At 36.2% G+C, this 4,323-nt stretch overlaps 1 protein-coding gene across 1 annotated transcript in view; it reads right to left on the bottom strand.

The window, feature by feature from the left end:
• The window catches only part of TTLL1 (tubulin tyrosine ligase-like family, member 1), a 12,101-nt gene extending 8,466 nt beyond the window's left edge, over window positions 1-3,635 (bottom strand). Inside the window, exons 1-3 of the mRNA XM_010140688.1 lie at window positions 3,523-3,635; window positions 1,883-2,091; window positions 1-33 (exon numbers count right to left, since the gene is read on the bottom strand). Coding sequence (XP_010138990.1) covers window positions 1-33; window positions 1,883-2,091; window positions 3,523-3,635 — 355 coding nt within the window. The remainder of the gene's footprint in view (window positions 34-1,882; window positions 2,092-3,522) is intronic.
• Between the last annotated feature and the right edge of the window lie 688 nt (window positions 3,636-4,323).

Here is a 4,323-nt window from a genome sequence, read left to right on the forward strand (position 1 = left end):
CAGCAGGAAGCATAAAAGTAACAGGAACAAAATCTGTGTCAAGGAAAAAAGAAAAAAAGGTGCACACTTAAGGACATTATATATGAGAAGGCTATTGACACACAGGCTAAAACCAAAAAATTTCTGTCTTTTCAGTTTTCCATGTTGCTTTTTATCTCATTTAAATTCTAAAATTTAATTTTACTTTAAAAAGTTGCAAAACATTGCATGCTGGTAACTTAATAGATTTTAATTCACATTAATGAATTTTATTCTTCTGTTTACATGCTACAGAATTAGAGTATGACATACCATTCCAACTTCAAACTTTCTCAGTCTCTTCTGTCACCTTATACTATTCCACTAACCACCTTATAATCCTCTGTGCATGCAAAAATGTGAATGTTGATGTTCCTTTGGATGTGGTGATTTTTATTTCCATGTAACTCCCATTAGTCATTCTTATTTGCTCCCAGAATTGTATCAGTATGCCAAATCATGCTTATTTAATCTAAATAAAAGCATTTCTCGCTTTCTTGCTATCACATTATCTTCACTTCCATCCATACAGAACTGCTTTCTAACACAGATGAGCCATGCTTTCATTTCACTTTCCCAAGATGTAAATCAATTCAACATATCCCCATCTCTGTTTTACTCCAATGCTTTTCTGACCTTCTTCTGATTCCTCATCTATTGCTAGTTTGGGGTGGTGTTGTTTGATTTGGGTTTTTTGTTGTTTGGTTGGTTTTTATTTTATTTTCTATCAGTCATTCACTTGTTCTCCAACTTCCCCCAAATTTCTCCTCTGAAGAGTTTGTTCATTCAGTCTGTCCAGAACCTTTCTGCAAAGGTTTATTTTAGTTTTTGCCCCAGTATAAGACTTTCAGATAACGTTTTTTCACTTTTGAATTAAAGAAACTCCAGCTCTGACATATGAAGTTCCAGAGCCCTTTGGTTTCACCACTAATCTTTTTGCAAAGTACCTTAATTCCACAATTTTCCCTCTTAAAATTAATTAACCCCCCCAAAAAACATCAAACATCAACAACGAAAAAACCAAATAGCTCCTCCCCCAGATCCTCCACAACCTCAAAAAGCATAGCTACAAATCTGTTTCTGTATCCCTACATTTAAAAATAATGATTTCATTATCACTTCATCCAGTGCAGCTAATGCTGCACTGGTAAGTTCAGTCTTCCTTAAGGACCTTACTACTTACTTACAAAACTAAGTCTAAATACGACTTCCACGCCCACAAACTGGATTTGTGCTCCTCCTTGAACAACTAGCAAGTACGCAATGCAGGAACCGAGCCTTAGCACTGCGGTGATATGACAGGGAATCAGAAATGTCCAATCTTTTATTCTTTCTTTGTCTCTGATTTCAACAAAGATCCTGAATGAGTGGCGTCCCCTTTATTCCTCTCAACTTGTACAATATTAGACATTATCCTTCAAAGCAAGGTTGTGAAAAAGGTTTGAGAAGATAGTTTTCAGAACAGGAGGACAAAGTTGAAATTTTTTTGTTACATTCACTTTATTTTTCCTATCTCTCATTTCTCTTTATAGTATAATATCTTGCTCCAGTGACAATCCAATATGGAATATTCACTGCTACTGTTTTTATCACTTTCCCTATTCTTGTGTTTCCTTTAATGGCAGATTCAAGGGGAGGGAAAAGGAGGAGAAGACGGAGAGGTAAGGCTGTGAGAGAAGGTTTGCAGGATGCAGCGAACGGTTTTAGGATCAAGTGCACTTTTTTTAATTGGCAGGGACAGAACATTAAAGTGACTATCTTGAAATGCTCTAACACTTCAGAAGTTCCATGCTTTCTGCTAGCTCAGTTCCAGGTTATTGACTACACAGGAAAATCACTAACAGCAATAATGAGAACCACATACCCAAATATATATATTTCCCATTTTCATCCTTTTCTGCAAGAGGACTTCCTTCTTTCTCAAGTTCTTTCCTGTACCGCTTGATATTCTTTACCATCAAATCTTTTCTGGTCAGTTCATAGTGATTTGGGAAATGATTGACAATTTGGTCATCAGAGAGGCGGTAACCAGTTTCCACACTGAAAACATTTCTGATTGTTTGTACGCTCATCCTGAAAGCAAAGACAGATACCAAATGACTTTTCCCAAAAACACAACTCGGGAGGACAAAGTTGAAATTTTTTTGTTACATTCACTTTATCTTTCCAATATCTCTTTTCTCTTTATATTATAATATCTTGCTGCAGTGACAATCCAACACATCATGAACTTCTACTAGCAAAACCAATGAAATCTGGCCTGTTGATACTTAGGTCAACCCCTAGCAGGGCCTAAAAATGACTGATTGCACCCAAATGCTACAGAACCATCTTTCTAAATCTGTAACCCCACTCTCTGCAAACTCAGCTTTCCTTTTAAAGAAAGCCAGAAAAACAACCTCCTGCTGACTACCTTGTTACTTGGATTGTAAAGGACTTCAAGCCTAGGAATTGAAAATAGTAATTCAGAGATCTTGCTAAACACACCCATACATGCCAGATCAGAGGGCTGCAGTGACAAAATCATCCTGTCAGTTATTTACTTCACTTCTCACAGAAAAGCAGGGCCACAGATATAAAGAACTTTCTGTATTAGATGTCTTACATTGTAAATTAAGAACATTTCCTGAATGCCGTCAATCCACTACATTATCATTTCAGGAAGAAAAACCAGAACCAGTCACATAACAGTTTCCAGGAGCATCCTGTTCCCCCATGCCCCCACAACTGCATTCCAAAAGCATGAGCAGATTACTAGATTCCTACCCATTTAAATAAGTGGTTCGAAAAAGGTACATTTGCCATCACAAACCCCCCATCCTGTTTTATTTGAAAGGGAGGGTACATTGGTAAAAAAAAAAAAAAAAAAAAAAAGAGTATTTTATCATATATTGGAACTGTGTACTCTTGGATTATTTTCCTTATGTTGTGTTTTCAGAAAATTTTGGGAAAAGATAACATTCCAAAATTCTCCATAGGTCATAAAGCCCTTCCAACAGTAAAGGAAAAAAAAAAACCTACGGTTACTGAAAAATCAAATAAAATCAGGCATCACATTTCAAAACAAAACACACTGAGCACAGCCTTTCCCAATGACTTTTTACAATTGTTATTCTCAGAAGGTATCTTCTATGTCATTGACTTTCCACTCCCTGAAAAAAATTTGGCAAACTGCAAATATACATGAGATCAGTATCATGGGAATGGATCCATGGAAATGTATGGGACCTTCAACTCTAAGGAATCCCAAAGACTTTAGCAGGCCTGCAGAGATACAGGAATCTACTGGTGTAAATCTGAACAGAAGACCAGCAACAGCCTAAGAAATGACAGAGGCAAAGAAACAACGTTAGGCTCTTAGACTAACAGACGAACAATGTTAGACTGCAGTCAATCAATGGTAATTTCTGCATATTTAATTTTAATATAGTTTGTTGTATTATTAATGGTATTAACATATTAAAATGCTTCAGATAGAGAAATTAATATTTTTTGTGTACTTACCAATAAAAATTCCAGTCTTCATTTTCTGCCACCTGAATCCAGCCTCTTTTTTCAAAGTTGTTTATTAGAACAGATTTTTCTATGTCGGTTACCCACTTTACTTTTCCTGCCATTATCCTAAAGCAGAATCAACCTGTTAGTAAAAAAAGGTTCCGAGATGCAAAGTTGAAAACAGAGGAGAATACAAACCAGGCAAGTCAAAGAGGAAGAGAAGTGGCATCTAGAAAGCACTTTAACATAACTAAGATAGAAAAAGTAAATTAATTAAAAAATCAGGGAAAAAGAATATATTAGGTTCAGACTGAAACCCTGCATTTGTCAACTGGACAACTGCTAACAAGGACCTTTCCCACTACCCAGCCAATCCACCTTTTATAAACTGGCACACAACTCATGTCTCCCCTTAAATACACTAGTAACAGAAATCACTATCATACACTTACTGGGTAGTGTTTACATATAGAAGTGCAGAGCACAAACATTTTATTACTTCTAAACAACTTACATGCATATAATTTTTTCCTTTGCTTTGAAGAAGTAGAGTTCATATGGATCACTTAGTGACTGTAGAACAAAAGAAAACAATTTCAAGAGAAATCCCTTGCTCTGTGAAGAATTGCCATTTTCTGTACTGCAAGGAAGGGAGCAAAAGCAATGTTACCAACTTCACTGTCTTCTTTGTATTTCATGCAGCCATGATTTTGCCTTCTGCTCTAGCTGGGGGGGATATGGATAAGCTGCTATCATTAAAACCTTGACAGCAGGATTTTCCCAAATCTGTTTCTTAGAACACTGCTTATA

The sequence above is a fragment of the Buceros rhinoceros genome, unplaced genomic scaffold, assembly GCF_000710305.1.
Source record: "Buceros rhinoceros silvestris isolate BGI_N320 unplaced genomic scaffold, ASM71030v1 scaffold17717, whole genome shotgun sequence".
Taxonomy (NCBI): Eukaryota; Metazoa; Chordata; class Aves; order Bucerotiformes; family Bucerotidae; genus Buceros; species Buceros rhinoceros.